Source organism: Harpia harpyja, chromosome 5 (assembly GCF_026419915.1).
Source record: "Harpia harpyja isolate bHarHar1 chromosome 5, bHarHar1 primary haplotype, whole genome shotgun sequence".
Taxonomy (NCBI): Eukaryota; Metazoa; Chordata; class Aves; order Accipitriformes; family Accipitridae; genus Harpia; species Harpia harpyja.
The window spans coordinates 313,140-332,053 of NC_068944.1; the positions used below are offsets into that span (position 1 = coordinate 313,140).

At 39.0% G+C, this 18,914-nt stretch overlaps 1 protein-coding gene across 1 annotated transcript in view; it reads left to right on the top strand.

The window, feature by feature from the left end:
- ABCA13 (ATP binding cassette subfamily A member 13) overlaps positions 1-18,914 on the top strand; it is a 176,935-nt gene that overhangs the window by 146,451 nt on the left and 11,570 nt on the right. The window contains 4 exon segments of the mRNA XM_052788185.1: positions 7,969-7,995; positions 7,997-8,107; positions 10,678-10,799; positions 13,402-13,494. Coding sequence (XP_052644145.1) covers positions 7,969-7,995; positions 7,997-8,107; positions 10,678-10,799; positions 13,402-13,494 — 353 coding nt within the window.

Consider the following 18,914-nt stretch of genomic DNA (forward strand, 5'->3'; position numbering starts at 1 on the left):
CTTAATTGAATCTCTATTAACATGAGAAAACTGGAGCATGATATGAAATTGGTGTCTGTCATTCCTGCTGTATAGATTGGTCCCATGTAGTTGCTACGGCTCTAGGATTGTCCTCATAACCTCCAGAATGTTGCCTATTGTCTTCCTTTTCCTTTTTCCAGCAGCAAAACTGCATGTAACTGAAATATCTTTTTTCCTATCTACCCAGCATTTTCCTGGCTATTGTCTTAGGGTCTGCTAAGTGTTCCTTGTCTGTATGTGAGAGGGCCGCCTGCTGGTTCTTTGCAGCTTTTGTTCCCCAGCAGCTAGGTACTGTTCCAGAAAAAGGTGTGATTCCTGCAATGTGACATTGAGTATTCAGAAATAACTGCCATTGCGCCCCAATAATACCAATTATTATACCAATAATACCAGGACAGGCAATATTTTGAATTTTTCCTGTCTTAAGCTAATCATTTGGGTGTTTCTAGATGAGAGACTGGGGGAAATAAAAGATTCTTACAAGTCTTTGCCCCTTCTCTTGGGCAGTATTGTGCCTGGCTGGACTTTTAACTGACTGTTTTAACAGTACATTTCTTCCAGGCTGCTTAGAAATCACCACACAGTCTTTTATTTAGTTGTTTGCTCTTCATAACTCATCGGTGGTAGTTTTTGCTTCTGAGTACTAGCAGAGTGCTGAAAACTTGAATATGTTTCCCTCGATCTAAAGGAAATACATTAAGGGATAATTGTTATTGCACTAAACCCCTCAACTATAATTACCTGTTTTCTCCATTGAACTGACAGCTCTTCTCTAACAGTTGGGCTAAAAGCCTATCATAACTAGCATCTATTATCGTGGCACTTTAATAGACACAAAGTTGGCAACAGATTCTGGCATCTGCTCTAGAGCTTTGTAGTCATTCAAAAGGATGCTGTTAAATATCTATACATCTTACATATGTTATTGAATGCTTTTGATCCTAAGTGTAATTTAAAACAGGAATCAAAGTTTGATTGTTTCGTTATGCAGCAGTGCTCTTAAAATGCCCTAAACGTGGCTTTTAAGCTTTTCTGTCTTACCATTTTCATAAGACAAGACAATATATTCTTACAATATATATGTCCAAATGGTACGCCGTGTACTATAAATGAAGCAGTTTTTAAGACACCCTAAGAAGAATGGAAATTTCAGAAGCACCTGAATGATAGAAGTACATAGTTTTAATTAAATTTCATGGGATTCGCTTAACTCTCATACTTTGGGTCATACGCATACAGTGTTACTCTCACTTCGGAGTATAGAGTAATCATACTCCCCATCTGTAAATAGGCTGAAGAACGTAAACTCAGGTTGATGGTGATCCTCTGAGAGAGAAATTGAGTAGGAATGAGCCTATGATGTAGGCTTAGAAGGTCTTCCTCACAGTTAAAATAATTGCCTCAGCCTTATCGGAAGAGTTACTTTTATAACTGACTTGAATTTGACAAGAGGGGTGTCTTTGAGTGAGAGCTGATAGGGCTTTTAGTGCTGTGCTACCTTTCTGACCCCTGGAGTCTCAGACCCTTAGCTATTGTTTTAGTACTCACAGGTGTGAGGAAAAGCTTTTCAGGTGGCACTGGCAGACACTTTCTTATTGGTTAATACCTCATCTGCAGACAACTGGAGACAGTAGCTTTGAGAAGTGTGAACTGATCCATGCATTACAATAGGCTGTTAATGCTTTAATCTTACACTCTTCACAAGCCCTGTCAACACCAGGTAGTAGAGGAGAGTGTGTCTGTGGGTGTGCAGATGAATCCTGCTGTCACTGCTTGATTTGTGACTCCTTCAGGTCATTCGGCCTCCCAGCAGCAACTGTTTTGGAGGATGAGGAGCAGGATCTGGAGCTATGTGGAAGCTTGAAGATGGAGAGGGATCTGTGGTGTGCTTACGGACCTGAATTTCATAAGTAAACTGTCCCATGTGGCACTGAGCTTTTCTCAGGTGCCTGGGAAGTTTTCCGGATTGTGATGAGCGGGATGACACCAACAGATTTCTATGCTGTGCCTGCAGGGTGTCTTTCTGCACGTGCATATGTAAATGAACGCTACTGCACATGCTGCCTCCTGTCTGTATTTGGTGAGGAGCCACAAGGGTAACCTGGCTTCGTATACTTTCTCTGTAGATAATGTGAGAATAGTGCTCTCTGAAATATCTGGTATTCATAAAACCCATTTCAAATGCAGAAGTATTTATCAATAATTGGTGTACCTAAGAGCTTCCACTTTATGTTCAGATCCAGCTATTCTCTGGGCAATTAGTACACAGCTACTGCAATGGCAGTTCTCAAAACCTTTTGGGGAACAGTTCTTCAAATGGTGTGGTAATTCACGTACAGGTCCTGCTTCAAGTGGATCAAAATCAATTCTGTGTTATTTAGAGATGAGTTATGTTACTGTGGTGCACTGGGAGAAGATAAATGTTAATCTTCTGATTATCCTGGACCTTAGATGATCTACATGTAGGCTTAAGGCTATTCTTTATAGGCAGCTTTCTGTGCCTTAGTTTCACATTTGTCATATAGAGACCGTTCTTCCTTTCAGCTGCCTTAATTTTTTGTCTGCATAGATTGTAGAGCAGACTTTGTTGCTATATGCTTGTGATCAAGGGATCAGAGGGCTCCTGCAAATAATATTTAGCTGCTCTGGTTTATCACTGAAATGCAGCTATCTCAGAGGAAAGCAAATGTTTGTCAGCGGGCCCTTCCAACTGTGTGGCACTGCTGTCAATTGTTGAACAGCTGCTGTGTTTCAACTCAGAAATAGCTAGTGGCTGGAGAAAGTGTGCATTTTAGTTGCCTATAAAGAAAATAAGGCCTGGGAATGCTTTGGAACTGCAGCTGTATGGAAATGTAAGCTGTTACTTTCTCATTCCCTCCTGCCTATGATACAGCACCCCAAGCCTGCCTCTGAATGTTTACCAGTGAGTGTCTATGCTAACATGCACACACATATATTCTAGAGAGTACATGGTTTTGATGTGGAAAGAAACATACATTCACTTTGTTTTTAATAAATTGGCAAGCAGGTGGGTGACTTACAGGATGTGTTGCTGCTGAAGTTATCTATTGAAGCACTAACTTCAAGGATCAAATCCTTTGCTAGACAGATTTATCAGCAGCAGGAGTTAAGTGCCTGACATAAAGTTGAGTGCACTTAATGTTCCAAAACAGTAATTAACTGAATGGGAAAGGAGGAGAAAAACGGGTCATTTGCTGTTAATGTTAAACTTCATGTAATGTGAAGTTTTACTTTACTTCCTAAATCTGCTCTGAAAGTTTCTTTTTGCTGCAAAACTGGAAAAGTTAGAGTAGAGTTTTTGGGCTATTGTCATGGTTTAAGCCCAGCCGGTAGCAAAGCACCACGCAGTCGCTCACTCACTTCTTCCCCCCAGCCCCAGTGGGATGAGGAGAAAATACAAAGAAACGCTCGTGGGTCGAGACAAGGACTGGGTAAATAATTTTAAGGAATATTTGAAATAGGGAAATTGTTAGCTGATGGATGTAAAGTCTGTTATAATCTGGATTTGGGGGGTGAGGGGGGAAGGAAGGAAAGAGTTTAAATACATGACTACAGCCATGACTAGATGTAAACCATCTTTATGGTTGAAGTACACTCAAAATGTATATATTTGCATATAACTCTGTGTCTTTTAATTTGGCCTCAAAGTTACCAACTTGCTAAATAAATTGATGTATCTCCTCACTCTTCACTGCTGAAAGTAATTGAAACCAGAAATAGAACATCATGATGAATATGACAAGGAGAGAAAGAAGGTGCTTGTGTATATATCTCACATTCACTAGAAGAAGGAAACCATTAGAATTGTAAATCTCTTGCATAATTGTGTGCATCTGTTTGAAGATTTGTCACATGTTCAATTCTGAATTTCATTTAAAGTATTTTAAGAGGGATTTTCATTTTCACTTGATAGTATGCTACGATACAAACCACAAGATGCCACTGGTTATACAGATAAATGAAGTTATAGTGGAGATGTGCAGGCTCTTCCACAATATACCCAATACATAATATTTCTAATTTCATTCAAATGACTGTTTTGTTGTTGTTTAGGTCATACTGATGAAGCTGCGACTGTTATTACTGGAAATCTTATGATTTACATTAAAGAGAAAAAGGGTTGGGGTCATCTCTTGAAAGAAGAATGAACTCTGTATTCTTGTATTTGCTGAAGCATGCTCTGCAGTGCTGCTTTGAAATGTAAGGGTTGAGGACAGCAGGAATAGGAGATTTTTAGGTGCAGCTGGGAAATCATTAGGAGTAAGAAAGCTGGCTAATCCTTCTGCTTTTATGTTGATGTGTTTGAGCTCCAAATCTGTTCTAATTTGATACATTTTGCACCAAAGCAGCATATCTAGATATCAAGCCAGATTGTGGTGCACACTGCAGTGATCTGCAAGGCTTATCTTGGAAGCTCTACACATTCAAAGCAGTAGCAAAGTGGGTACTATGACAGGATTCCCACCCCTCTCTTTTTATCTTAAGTAAACCTCGTCTTGCAAAATCCCCATAGCAGAGGACTTGCCAGGCTTTCCCTCCTTGTACAAAACAGGAGATGGCGTAGTCATGGGTATCTGTGAACTGAATGCTTGAGTACATATCGGATTGCTGGGAGGATTCTATGTGTAGAACTGTAAGTCTTGGAAAGTCGATTCTTCTTGATGTTGCTCCCTACAAAGAGCATTGTGTTCATACCTGATACACGATTGAGTTTTCTTGGGGGCTACAGAGTACAATAAGACTTAGCTTACTTGAATGTTCTTTTCTTCTCTCTGGCACTATTCCTTTGCTTTCTAAATTCTTCCCTGTGCAGCGTTCATTGTCTCTTTCAAAGAATGGCATTTTGCTAACTTAGACTAGGAGTTTTGGTAACACTTCAAATCAGTCTTAGAAATAGTGGTGTCGTGGTTTAAGCCCAGCCAGCAACAAAGGCCGCTTGCTCACTCCTCCCCACCCCACCCCACCCCCCAGTGGGATGGGGAGAAGAAAATAGAAAAAAAAGCTCATGGGTCAACACAAGGACAGGGAGGGATCACTCACCAATTATGGTCACAGGCAAAAACCAGACTTGACTTGGGGAAAAACAAAATCAATTTAATTTGTTACCAATCAAGTCAAAACAGGATAATGGGAAGTAAAACCAAACCTGAGAACACCTTCCCCCCACCCCTCCCTCCTTCCCGCCTCAACTCCACTCCTGGTTCTCTCCACCTCCTCCCCCCGGCAGCGCAGGGGGACAGGGAATTGGGGTTGGGGTCAGCTCGCCACACCTGGTCTCTGCCGCTCCTTCCTCCTCAGGGAGAGGACTCCTCACATTCTTCCCCTGCTCAACCGTGGGGTCCCTCCCATGGCAGACAGTTCTCCACAAACTTCTCCAGTATGGGTCCTTCCCACGGGCTGCAGTCCTTCAGGCACAGACTGCTCCAGCATTGGGCTTTCCCATGGAGTCACGGCCATCTTGGGGGGCATCCCCCTGCTCTGGCATGGGCTCCTCCCCGGGCTGCAGGTGGGCATCTGCTCCCTTCCATGGGCTGGGGAGGACAGCCTGCCCACCACAGGCTGTAGGGGCATCCCTTCCTCCCCCACTCCTCCTCCCCCTCCTTCCTCACTGACCTCGGTATCCGCAGGGGGATTCCTCTCACATTCCACTCCCCTCACTCGCTGCAGGTTCCCCTTCTGAAATCTGTTCTCCCAGAGGCGCTACCGCCGTCACTGATGGGCTCGGCCTGGGCCAGAGGCAGGTCCAGCTTGGAGCCGGAGAAGCTTTGAGCACCTTCTCACAGGAGCCGGCCCTGTGGCCCCTCCCCTGCTACCAAAACCCAGCCACACAAACCCAGTACAAGTGGTTCTGGTCATAGCTAAAGGGTAGTTACTGCATTTCAGCTGTGATATGTAGTCCTTATTGTTTAATAACTCTTGAAGCCTGTTGTAGTTTGCAATATATGTTAATTTTGGTGTAAACAAGAGATCACGCATTTTTTTCACTGTCCGGTCTTAATTTTTTTATGAGCTTTTCTGTGCAATTCTCTGTATATTGTTGGTGGATTTGTAGGAGTTGCCACTAACATGCATGCATTCCCAGTGGTAGTAAAGTCAAATCAGTTTAGTAGAGTGGATAATCTGTCTACCATATGCTTCAGGGGTATTTACTTTACAGGCTGTTTCGGTGTATAATGAGACCTATGTTTGGAAGTAAAAAAAAAACAACAAAACCCAACAACAAAACAAAACCAAAAAAGCTCAGCTATTAGAATATAGCTTAGATGCTTGGCCATTTCTAAAGCCACAGAATGTTTGAATTTGCAGCGCTTCTACTAATAAACAGCAGTAGCATCTAAATGAAAGTAAACCACTGTGAATTAACTCCGAAATAGCAGAAGACTTGAACTTTTCAGTGTAACACTACCTGTGGGTGGTTTAATGGTTGTTAAAGTTTTTATTTTAAAAAACTCTCTGCAGTTAATGTAGTCAGAACAATATTTATGAAATGCAGCTTTTGACTGAGAACATGCATTGCTGTCAGGTTATACATTAAGGTACACCAAACACAAGCAACTATTAACACCAGTGCCAGGATCCACACTAGAGTACTGTAGATTCTCACCACTGGAGCATTGTTCCTACTTACAGAGAACTTGCTGTCGCAGGTGTCTCTTATTTTTATACATAGCACTGAAAAATCTTGCTAAAAGGGTCACAAATATCATAATCATTTCCTAAGGAGTTGGCATAAAACTGTCTTATAAAAAATATTATTATGCTTACAGCAGTTTATTTGAAATTGGTAGTGAATATTAATTCACAATATTGTTTATTGATACAATTTTTCTATTGGATTTTCTGAATTAATTGGAGACTGTCCATCTGATCTGACTAATCATTCCAGTCCTCCTTTGCTTTTTGCTGAAGGTAGTGCAGAGGGAGCAAAAAGAATGCACTATATGGCTGGGGATGCTCTGACAGTTGATCTCAGGCAATAGAGCACCATGCAACTGCTTGTTTTACAAGAATCTCCCTGTGGTACATCCAGGTTGAAGACATACAGGCTCTATTACAAAGCTGATCAACCCTTGATGATACAGCCACTCAGCAGCATGCCACTAAACACATGCTGCTTTGCAGGGTGCATCTGGCAGTGTTGAGTAGAAAAGTCACTGCTATGTCCCTCGTGTTTTTGCATGAGGTCTCCCTGGATGGTCCAGCAGTGATAGTTGATATAGGCGGGGCAAGGCTCTTGCTACATTTCAAATTCTCTACCACCAGTATTTGAGGGAGCCTTGCACATTAGGGCTGTCTCTGGCAGGTAAAGAAGAAAAGTCAGAGAGGACAGCATGAACATTGTCTCCAGCTGTGCTCATGTGCCTGCCCAGCTTACTCAGATCACACATATTTAAGCAATTACAACCAAACCAACCAGGGTCAACTTAGCCCTCTCAGTTATTAGAAAGGTATATTAATTTAACCCTAAGTTACATTTTGTCTTTAAGAAACTCTAAATCCTTGACCTGTGACTTGTTTTTCTGCCATTTCCATCTTTTTGTGACTGATGTAGAATTTTGTCTCCTGAGTTTTCAGTCACTGAGACATTTGATGAAATAAATACCAGAGAACGAGGTGAAATGAGGAGTATTTAAGATGATAGACCCATTGCCACAAAATGAATGCAAATGACTGTTACAAGCAATGACAAAGCCAAATTCTCTATATAGAAAATCCTTATCCTTTGTGGAGAAATAAAGGGTCCCAAAGCAGCTTTTTGTATGTGTCTAGGACTGAAAAAAGTAATAATGTGCAGCAAATGGGGGTAAATAAAGAAACAACTTGTACGTTTGCTTAATATACATTAACAGAGTGTTCTTTCAATCTAAGCACAAACGCTGCCTAATTTGGCTCATCTTTGCTGGCCTTCAAATTTCCAAACCACAGGTTGCAGAGGACCTTGTTAACAGGTTACATACACCTCAATGCCCATGCTGACAAACCAGTGAGAACATACAGTGCTGGTGCAAAGAGGAAGCTCTTTACTGCTGTGGCTTTAGTTGGTAAACCCCAAATACTTTTACTCGTGAGTAAAGGTAATACTGTGCCTATGGTAAATGGGTTACGTTGAATTTTGTTGTCTTGTATGTTGCTCTAAAGAAAATCAGTTAGTTTCGTGGTCAGTCAGGGAGTAATTAATACACAGATATACAACTGTCCTTTTTGTCGGGCTGTATGAACACTTCTTATTTTATTCTCCAGTGCTCACAAAAATAGAAAATGAAGTTGTTTTTCCTTTCCTTTTTTTTTTTTTCTTTTTTTTTCTTTTTTTTTTTCCTTGGAGTATTTGGTTGAGCAGGAAAAAAAAAGGGCGGGGGCTCTAAACACACATAGATGCAGTTGTAGCATCCCATGGCCTAAATGGATATGTAATTTTTTTTTTTAGGATTCCTTATGTAGAAGAAGAAAAAAATAATTTAATGTAAAATATATTAACGCTTTATGTATTCTCTACTTTGTATATAACATGACAAAAATATATATGAACAATTCTACTGGCTTCCTTAAGAAGGAAGATTCTTACTTTAACTAGTAATTTGGAGCTGGTGTTATTAATTATTGCCCCATCTTTTTCAGGATATTCTTATTCCTTGCTATGTCATGCTTAATAAATCTGGCTAGTTCTTGTATTTTTGTTGGATTCACAAATCACACAATCAAACTAATACTCTGGAATGATATTAATTTGAATTACTTATCACATGTTGTTTTGGCACTTGCATCCTACTGCTCATTTAGGCCTGAAACTGGCTGTTCCAGTTTAAACAATGCCTTTTGTATTGAAGATCAGGGAATTACAAAGCTTTGGGAACCGCATCATTATGGCACCACATTCTCTTTCTTATCATTGCCTATTGTTTCACTAGAGAAGATTGAACATCCTTTTCTAAAGGCTTGGCTGGGAAGAGCTAATCCAGTTCAATAGTGGAATAAACCTTTCAGAACTTTCAGAGGGAGGGAATCTGCTTCCCAGCATTGGGAGGCAAACCAGTGCTTCCAGTAATAGATCGCAGGCTAAGTAGAACCAGATAAAACTTGTGTTCTCATGGGGTTCATGGTTCAGAAGATCAGACACATTTTGCTGCTTCTAACTTCCTATCATTGCCTCACTTCTGAGCTGAATTATTTTATTTACATTTTATGCTTAAACTGACCCTGGTTCGTTTAGTAAAACGGGGAGATAAGCTTAAATCAGTGCTTTTTCCTGATCTTAGAAAATCCTCCAACTGTTTTTTAATGTCTTTATGACAGCATGCTACTGCAAGTATCCATTTCAAACCACTTCTTGCTGCAAGGTACAGAGTATTGCATATGTAATGACAAGAGGAAAGAAAAGTATCTAAACATGTCAAATGCTTTAAAACATTTGGCTGGCTTTAGAAAGCTATAAGATTTTGAAGGAGTTATTTAGTATTTTAAAAGGCTTTTTTTTTTAGTCTGAAAGCAAAAACATCAATGTAAACCACTGAACCTGCTTTGAGATTGCATCCAGGATTATAGCTATTAATTTAAGTAATAGCGTGGGTTGCTTTATTTTTATTGCCTTTTACATTTTCTTTGTTAGCTAATAGGAGACTGAACTGAATTCTTTGCCACGTCTGCCGTTGGTAGCTAAGCACCAAAATCAGCATTAAACTGCATGTTTTGTTTATTTGTTTCTTGAGAACTTTGCTTCCAGGTTTCAGCTGGGATTCATTGCTGCAAATACATTGGTCAAGGCCATACCACCCTAATAGGTGCTGACACCCATCATGAAATTCCATAGTATAAAAAGGAACCGGAAGAGTTTGCTTCTCCCTAGTTTTGTAGTGACAGAGACTGGCTTTTGACAATCAGATATCATTCCTTCTGCTGCCATGAGTAGATGAAGTCAGAATTTCATTTAGTGAGGACAGCAGGATTAGATGGGAAGGGGAAGTGTAGTTTTTGTAGCTACACTTATTTCTCTGTGAAAGCCACCCGAGTGGGAAATAGGTTTGCCAGGTGGTTTGCATTGGGCAGTACTGACTGGGTTGTTACTTAATCCTGTGGATTCTTTCCACTGTGGGTGAGAGTTCCTCTCGAAGGGACTCTGGGAGTAACTGCTGGAAGATGTTGAATCCAAACATACTATCCACATCTGGCTATGGGATGAGCAGTGCAGGCATCCAGGAGTTACAGGACTTCTCCACTTGTTTGTGCTCATGGCAGGTGTGCGTGTAGGGAAGAAACAGGCACCAAACCCCCCAGAAAGTGAGGAAAAACACCTGCAAGTCTCTCCTATTAAAAAAAGTATATGTGAATATATATTATTAAACATATATATATGTATAATTATAAACAATATTGATATTATTATATAATATATAAATATATTATTTATCTATATATAAATTTCTTTAATACAAAGTGCCTGCTGTAAATTTAGAAATGAAACTACATGTGTTAAAGCAAAAAACTGATCAAGGTGTCTTTTAAGTGACCTCCTGAAAATGTGGCTTTGTAAGAGAAAAAAGGTATGATTTTCTTTTGAGTTTTTTTAATTCTTTATGCTGGGCTGGAGGTGTGGTATGTTTTTCCTGTGCTGCTGTATCGTCATTTTCATTTTTCCTGTAGGATGAGCCCAGCTCTGGGATGGATCCCTGCTACCTTTGGAAGGTAGAAGGTAGAAGCTACCTTTGGAAAACCATCCTGAAGCAAGTTCAGGATGGCTGTGCAGCTGTGCTGACATCCCACAGGTAAGACCCTTATTCCAGCAGCTAGCATATTCCTGTTCTCTCCCCTTATCTGCTGTCAGATGAGAACAGAAGAGCATATTCTGAAGGCATGCTCACCCTGGTGTGAAACGCGGAACGTGTCTTGGCATTTTATGGCAATTCTTTCCTGCTTGTGAAAATTGAACTTGTGTAAATCCTAAATATTTTCTATATTTAATTTTCGAGGACTAGAATGTGGCTCAAGGGGACTGCAGGCACAGAAGAAATGATGCAATGAATTCTTCCTTTTCTATGCTCTTTCTATTCAATGTTGCAGTGACACTTCTTGCTTGGAACACCAGGTTATCCTTTTGCAGCTGCCCACTTTACAAAACCTTACAAAGGGAGGTGGGAATGAAAAACCCTTTTCTGATTTTGTTAAGGTTTCTGTATTGCATCAGTGTATGAAAAGAGTATGCCATGGCAACCTAAAGACAGATGCCTCAACTATTCTCTTTATGCACTATTGGAAATAGTAGGAGTGACCCCGTCCTCTTAGAAGAGTCTATCTACATTAAATACCTTGTCAATTCTCTGATAGAGTTATTGGTATATCAGTTTAATGGAGGAAACATCAATACCGTTTTGTAACATCTACAGTAAAATGGCATAAATTAAATGTTCCCTTAGGGAATATAGTATAGTATGTATAATTATATATAAAATGGCTTTAAATGAGGGAGAGATCATGAAAACATGTCCAGAGAAGACAGAACTCATTAATCAAAACATCATTGTAGTATTTTGGCCAGATGAGATTTGAAACATAGACGAATCAATAAAAGAATGAAGAATGCAGCAAAACTTCATCCCTCAATATTTTCTAGATATTAACAATAATTTTTTTCAGATGTTCTCAAAATGTATTTGTTGTCTCTGTACATGTGTGTGCTATATTACTGATGGAAGAATGGTCTCAAAAGTTTCTAGTACTCTATTATGGAAGCTGAATCTTGAAAATCACATACCTGTATTTGATATCCAAGTGCTTACCAGCTCATTCATTTAGGGAACCCAAGTTATGCATTGTGAATTAAATTGAGTGATTTTCAGGAAACAGTGGGCTTTGACTTTTCAGTCCAGATTAAGAACCCTTAGTTGTCAAACACCAGCTAAACAGAAGAGAGCTGTGGTCTCATTACTAATATGCTGTAAACAAACAAACAAACAAATCCATCAAATTGTTACTAATTACTCATCCCTACAAATGAATGACTTCAAGCAGATACAAGTACAGTGATAGTGCACGCATTTCATTTCTAATTGGTAAGACATTGTTGTGCCAGGGTGGAGGAAGGAGAAATTATTTTATTCTATTTATACTATTTGCTGAAGGCCATTGGAGATTTATTTGAGATTCTTTCAAAGGCTACTTGTATAAGTAAAGGAATTTTTCTTATGAAGTGAATCTTCATGCATATCAGCAAATAAGTGCATAAGGTATAGAGATGGTTTCCTGTGTCAAAATTAATCTATTTACTTTATTTACTTAATTTTCAGAGACAATGGTTAACTTTGGGGGGGGGGGGAGGAGTGAGATTGTATTAACTGTCCATACAGGCCTAAATTTTTGTTATTTTGCCACAGCTGGGGAGTGTTATGCCAAGGGGAGCGTTAGGAGTTACTGCACCCCAAAGAGACTCAGATAACTTCCTGATTTGTGGGAAGATGTGTTAGCAAGCCCTCTCCCTATCTCTCTCAAGTATAGTGGTTTAGCAGTTCTCACCGTATCCCTGTCCTATTTTAAGGAAATTGTTCCCAGGAGGGTACTTAATTGCCATGCTTGTTCAGTAAAAGTACTTTAATTTGGACTGGCACATGGCTGAGGCACAGAAGACAACTCTTGTGTAGCTATCTCAGAAGGTTGGGGCATGCATGCAATGAATTGCAGGAACATTAAACAACTTTGACTCCTCTTGGAGATGATGGATATGGCCTGACTGATGTCCTGTGTCTAAAGCGGTGCTTTAGAAGAACTTCTCACAAAATCCTGTATAATATGTAGAATGGCAGCCCATCTGCCCTAAGCTTTACAAGTCAAAGTTATTATTTATCATCTGAAGCAGTCGTATCTAACAGGATCCTGCTTTTCTGTTCAGCTGCATTTCCACGTCCTACATTCTGTTTGGATTATAGTGGTTTGCATCATCTTCTATCCGGAAGTCAGACTAAGGGTAACTACTTTTTAAGGGTATGTACTATGTAAGAGGCAAACAGATATTCCCGGGAATAACAGAGTTCATGGCTCTCACACACAGTGGCATTTCTGAGACTGCTTATCAGGTATTTGCCTGTGGTAATAAAACCTTTGTATTGTGGCCAGAATTGTCCAATTAGTTCTGGACTAAAAAAATAAATTCTGTTTTAGGGCTCTCTTCTGGCTGTTATGTGGTAATAACTTTAGGTGTATACTGACTAGGGTTACAATTTGGACTGCTGCCTTTAAAGTCAAAGGTTTTGTGTACCCATTTTTGCAGCTGTCCAGATTCCTTCCACTTTAATTAAAGTTAGGTATAAATAATGTTTTCTGGTTTTGCTATTATTCTTTTAATCTTTGGTTTTTTTCCCCCACTTTATTTTGTTTTATGGAAGAATGTGAAGCCCTCTGCACGCAGCTTGCTATTATGGTCAATAGAAGTTTCAAGTGTCTTGGTTCTCCCCAGCACATTAAAACCAGGCGTTATATGTCAACATCAAACCTTCTGCAGCTTCATTCAATCTAAGAGCTGGCTAGACACTTTAGTAGTGCCAAGGCATAAATACTTATGACTGCTAAGCACATCTTTCTTTTCCTGCCATCACTGAAGTTAAAAAAGAGCCAATTAGGATATCTTAGCAGGCTAAATTGACATATGGCATTGCTAAAATGCTTTGTAATTGAAAGAGACAGATCTGTATCTAAAATGAAGCACTTCTGCACTTAACCTGAGAAATACGTTGTGAGAATTCAACATGTTGAGATGAAATACACTTTGGTTCCTTGTGAGGATTTCTTGTAACAGGAAGAAGCGATTTTAACAGATCAGCAGCCAGTAAGGCAATGTATTTTGAACCATCTCTGCTTCCTACCAAATTCACTGGCAATTGCAGGTATTTATGCTATGTGTTCTGCGTCCTTTTCCTGGTGTGCACAAGCCTCTCTTCTGCTTGAACTCTGCTCATGAGTTAATTTAATATCTGTTAATAAGGATGTTTGTTCAGAGGACGGGCTCAAACCACCACAATGGAAACAGCATCAGAAGCTGAGGGGAAAGTTGCTGCAACTGACAGCTAGAACATTTACATTCAGTAATAAGTAGGATTTTTATGACACTCAGTCAGCTGTGTAAAATGATACAGCTCGTTTACAAGCAGCAAAGTTACACTGCTTTGTACTAGGTCAGCATTTAGCACTCTTAGGTGCAGATATATTTGACAATGTAAACAAGCTCTACAGAAATGTTTTGGAATTGCTGTCTGCCGTGGTTATAGGTCAGAAGTTATCTGTGTCTCAGATGACTTCTTGTCCCCTGAGGGTGCTTTTGGCTTTCTGTCCTTCCCTTTGGGTAGAACTGTAGGCCCTTGTTTTGCAGCTACATTAGCACGATGGGCCTGATTCACATTTACTTTAATAAGCTCTCTCCTTCCAAGGTTTTTTTCATCAAGGCAAACTTTCAGCTAGAGATCTTACAAACTGGATGGTGAAAAAAATTGAGGTCTGCATCTATATTTCTGATTGTTCTGTGTGATCATAGCCTTCTTTTCATGTTTGCATACCTTTCAGAGGGAGTTGCCTCAATTTCTGGAGGCATGTGAAGTCAATTGTTCTTCAGCAGTTTCTGCTTCTTTTATATCTAGCTCTTTGTCTTTGCCATCCTGTCTCTTATTCCCAAATTTCCTAACATAGAGTGGCCTGTTGTCCCACTAGCTGGAGGACTTCAGCAGAAGTGCAGGCAGCCGTTATTCCTTTTGTAGTAAGAGAGACAGATGTCTGTAGAGGGCAATGCAGACCTTGGACAGGCAAAACTGCTTTTTGAAGATGTGTGTGTCCCCTAATAAGGAAAAATGGTATTACTTAGACACTTCAGTTGAGTGCATAAAGTTAGCTTGGATAAATGTGGGTCTCGCCTTTTTATGTTTCAGATCCTCAAGTGAGTATGTGTCTCTGTCTTCTCAGCTTGACCTTGAGAGGGCAAAATCAGACATTCCAGAAAGGCTAGCTTCACTTTTATCTTCTCAGTGCCTTTGTCATTGTTTTGACACTGCAGATGTCTCCTTTAGCAGCATCTTTTCATAGGAAGCAGGACATCATAAGTATACTCCTAAGTATGCACCATATTCATGTAAGTAGGATAGTTATTTCTCAATTTGCTGCACTGTCTCTGTAGATACACCTCTTTCAGATCACAGTAAGCAAATCAGTGCAAAAGAATAAACTATATGACACGCTGGAAGTGTCTTCAAATTAATTCTGAAGATATCAAGAAATTCACAGATCAGCCATTCAAGAATCAAGACTGTATGTGTGCCTCTTAAATTCTCCAAAGCAAGGTCATGATAAGAATGTTTGGCAGTCATATTCCTAGCAATTATTTGTTTAAAATCATTGTAACTTTAAAAAAAGCACACCTTCTCTATGTTAAGAATATTTCGTAGTATTGGCAGGTTTGTGTTCCTTGTATTACCATGACAGTTCTTTAATGTATGTCAGTGGCATTCATGTGGGATAATATATGCACTGGATACCAATATTGCTGAGGCTTTCCATAGAAACTGAGTAGCTGAAGCTGCACTAAGATTTTTCCATTTAAGGCAGGACTAAAATCCCTTTAACACCTAGTTTATTGATTGATTTAGTGTCCAAATTTTGCATACTTATTGTTCAGGAACGTATTGAATTTTTCTAAAACTTTAGAACCCTTTATTAGGAAAAAATAATATTCTTCACTAGCTTTATCAAAGGATTTAATTAAAATCATGCAGTTGTCTGAATTTGCTCTGACTGCCTAATTCATTTTCTTGGCTTCTGGGAGCAAAGCCATGGTAGAGAGCACAGTCTTAAAACCTCATATACACACAGCTGTTAGGTTTTTGGTTTGGGGGTTGGTTTTTGGTTTTGTTTTGTGGGTTTTTGTGGTTTGTTTTTTTTTTTTTAATTAGCCATACAGTAAAGACATTTTCATGCTTTCTTTGGAAAACTTTTGATAAGTGCTGGGGAGAAGCCAAAGACTGTCCCTCCACTTCTATCATTTTGTTGCTTACTCTAGCTTCCAAACTTCCCTCCAATACTTGTCGATACAGTGTTCCATCATAAACCTCAGGCTATCACACAATAAATAAAGTAATTGTTAGGAGATTAAGAAACTCAGTACCCCTGTGTAATTCGTGTTCCGAACTCATTTGAAGATAATTTCCAGATATGCTACCATGTACCTTATGGAGGACTTCTGCATCTACATGAGATGGGAAAGGAGAAGAGAAGCAGGATTCTTTTACTTATTACTCCGAAGAAAACCATTCAAGTAATTTAAGCTTTAAATTATTTTAATCTTTTAATTTTCTCACTTTCCACTCCACCTGTGAACATCCTGAAAAACTTCCAGGAGTTGAAAAAGTATTGAGTTTCTCCTTCCTTCCCATTTTCCTTCCCTCCCTATGATTTAATAGCCTTGTCATTCTCGCTGCCATACAGAGGAAAACATTGCTCCTTCTAAAGTGATAGACCATAAAGTTTTCTAAATATACTATTAGGAAGCACCTACTGGCAGAAGAACACTTTCCTTAACAGCCACCTCTACTGATACAGTCACTAGTCAGTTCTATTTTTCAGTGTTTTTTGGCAATTAGCACTGTCTAATGTATTTGTCCCTGGCACTAGCTCACAGTAAAAACTCTATCACCTTACGTTTTGTTTAACAAAACTCTTCCATGAAGCAATGTAAGTGAAGGAAAGCATAAGCAAAACTGATTTTGCTGCATCTGATTTAATCTAAATTCCTCATACCATAAAAATTGGGGTTTGATGGTGCTTTTGTGTGCTATGTGTGTGAATGAATTATGCTAGTAATATACATATTTACATTAACAGGCAAGAATAGTACTAAAATTAATGGAGACCATAGTTGTAAATTATTGTCGTTTTTCTGTTGGATTTTACAGCTTTTTTTTTTTTTTTAAATTTGCTCTTATTTATAAGCAGCTCTGGATATCCTTTAGTCTGTCTTCAATTTGTTTCTACAAATCAAATTGAACAAATATTCTAAAATCAAGTACAAGTGACTGGATCTAGCTTTGAAGATTGGAAGAAGGAAAGAAATCTAAACACTGTATGAACACTTAAACCAAAGAAAACTTTCATACAGCTTTTTTTTTATGATAGAATGAGTCCTGTTTTGTAAGAAATAACATGAGGAGCACATTTTGATATTACATGCGATTACATTAGCGTGTATCAAGAATTTGTTTCCTCTTTTAAATGTAGCTATGTCCACTAAAATGATTTTTTTTTTTCTTCCCTTCCTGGCAATTCTGTTTGTCTTGATGGAAATCCTCACAATTATTTTATTTGCTTTTCCTTTAGTACCATTCCAGCCTGTAAAGTCTAGATTATGATCAACTTTTTGATGGATGTGTGATGAAGGCTTAATGGGTCTTCCTTGGAGCCCTGTTAATTTTGCTTTTCTGCTGTGGTGGGAAGTTTCAAGGATTCAGCTTTCCCTCTCACTACACTTTCAGCCCTTGGCAGATGTGAGAGACAGTAATCTTGGACTGAATACAGCTTTGTCAGATGGTGGTACAAAATTCTGCAATGAAGGGTATGGGTGAGCTCCAGGAAGATGCTAATGTGAAACATAAAAGCTTCATAGGAATATAAAAGTGATGCTGCTTCTAATGTGTGAGACTTGATTGAATTTTCCAGCTCTTGTGCGAGCCTGTTACAAAATGCTTATCCAAAAATGTCTTCTCGCTACAGATGTAGGTGTTTGGGTTTCCGATCCCAGCTGTTGAGCCCTGACTATATTTATCTATGTTTAAACAGATTTAAAGTACCTGCAAATGTTTCTCAGTAGAATAGTAAGTGTTGGACTTCTTTAGAAAGGCCTTTTGTTGCAGGTGGCAAATTTCTAAATAATGCCAAGAAAGGTGCTAGCTGGAAAGAAAGAACTGAAGGGCAATTTCGAAAAAGTCAGCATCTTAGTTCTAGATGTAGTTTGTATGAGAGAGATGTGTTGGCAGTTGTGCCCCCTAAAACCTAATTTGGAAGACTCCTGCCAACTGAGTCAATTACTCTAAATTGTGAATGGATTACATTTAAATGCTCTCCCCAGTATTCTCCATGATACTTAATGGGTTTTTTTTTAAAAAAGCATTTCCATGTTAGATACAGCTGGCCAATCCTCTGGGAACAACATTTTGAATACTATCCTTCGTTCTAGGGCCATCTGGACAGACTTCTCATAGCTGAAAAACCCATACCAATTTTTCAAGTGCTGGACACACATCAAGTCTCTGCTCAAATTTTATCAGCAAGCCATCTGATTAAAGTACCCAACAACTAATCCATTTGTTATAGCAGAGTTAGAATGGAAAATGTGTTAGCAAGCTATTTACACTTTACCTTTTTTTTGTTTTAAAGGTTGACTGAGAATATTTTCTTGCTTTTCTCAAACTCACACATGTAGATTTCTTAAATGGAAAAGAGAGGATTAAGTTTAAAGATCTCATCAATATTTCAGCCTTCAGTGGAGACAGTGTTACCATACAAACAGATATACTAGCAGTAAGTTTCTTACATGCCATAAAATATAGAAGTGAATATTATTTTTATTCCTGTTGACTAGAAAACAAATTCCTTTTGTACATGAAAAATGTATTAAGGCAGTGGATGTGTATTCATGGAATATAGCTATTAGTTTATCTTCCCAGAGAAAAGCTTGAAGAAAAGAGTTCTTACAATTTTAAAAACACACAGATTGAGAGTTCAGAAATGAGCAATATCTTTGCACTCTTATAAAACTTTGTGCAATACTAATTCAGCCCTACTGTGCGTGTGCATTACAAGGCATTTTTTTTGTCATTTTATACTATGTTTTCCACAGGACGCTGGGTTGTGTCTGT